Below are 1,132 nucleotides of genomic sequence, written 5' to 3' on the forward strand. Positions count from 1 at the left end.
CCTCCATCCTTCACCCTCCATCCTCCATCCTCCACTCTCCACTCTCCACAGCTGCTCCTCACCTCCACCCTCCACCCTCCAACCTCTACCCTTCATCCTCCACAGCTGCTCCTCACCTCCATCCTTCACCCTCCATCCTCCATCCTCCACCCTCCACTCTCCACAGCTGCTCCTCACCTCCATCCTTCACCCTTCTTCCTCCACGGCTGCTCCTCACCTCCACCCTGCACCCCTTGTGACCCCCCCAGGTGAATACTGGATCGACCCCAACCAAGGCTGCAACCTGGACGCCATCAAGGTCTACTGTAACATGGAGACGGGCGAGACGTGCGTCTACCCAACTCAGGCCAACGTTCCCCAGAAGAACTGGTACCTCAGCAAGAACACCAAGGAGAAGAAGCACATCTGGTTCGGCGAGACGATGAGCGACGGCTTCCAGGTGAGCAAGGAGGATGAGGAAGAGGAGGGGGGGAAGCCAACCAGGGTGGACAACCAGGTCTACGGTGCCTAACTCCTCTTCTCCTGCAGTTTGAGTATGGTGGTGAGGGCTCCAACCCGGCCGACGTCGCCATCCAGCTGACCTTCCTCCGCCTGATGTCCACCGAGGCCTCTCAGAACATCACCTACCACTGCAAGAACAGCGTCGCCTACATGGACCAGGACACGGGCAACCTGAAGAAGGCCCTTCTCCTCCAAGGAGCCAACGAGATCGAGATCAGGGCTGAAGGCAACAGCCGCTTCACCTACGGCGTCACCGAGGACGGCTGCACGGTGAGGGCTCCAGGGCTGGGTTTGGGGGTGTTTTTTTTGGGTTGGTGGGGATGTGGTGAGGGACCCGGGACTCATCCTGACCTCCCTGCAGAGTCACACGGGTGCTTGGGGCAAGACAGTCATCGAGTACAAGACGACGAAGACCTCTCGCCTGCCCATCATCGATTTGGCTCCCATGGACGTCGGCGCTCCGGACCAGGAATTCGGCATCAGCATCGGCCCCGTCTGCTTCTTGTAACCCGGACGCCCCCTCCCCTCCTCCTCCCCCCCTTCGACGCGTGACAGGAGAGAGTAATAATAATGATAAATAATAATAAAAACCCAAAAAACAGCCAAAAAAAAGAAAAAAAAATACAAAAAA

General features: G+C 57.7%; 1 protein-coding gene across 1 annotated transcript; it reads left to right on the forward strand.

Moving 5' to 3' along the window:
- Positions 1 to 248: 248 nt before the first annotated feature.
- LOC103771989 (collagen alpha-1(I) chain-like) lies at positions 249 to 1,015 on the forward strand (the record flags this gene model as incomplete). The annotated part of the gene is made up of 3 exons (XM_008939309.1): positions 249 to 439; positions 529 to 771; positions 863 to 1,015. Coding segments are annotated over 3 exons (581 nt in total), but the record flags the coding sequence as incomplete, so codon positions are not given.
- Between the last annotated feature and the right edge of the window lie 117 nt (positions 1,016 to 1,132).

This window comes from Merops nubicus, unplaced genomic scaffold (assembly GCF_000691845.1).
Source record: "Merops nubicus isolate BGI_N331 unplaced genomic scaffold, ASM69184v1 scaffold28024, whole genome shotgun sequence".
Taxonomy (NCBI): Eukaryota; Metazoa; Chordata; class Aves; order Coraciiformes; family Meropidae; genus Merops; species Merops nubicus.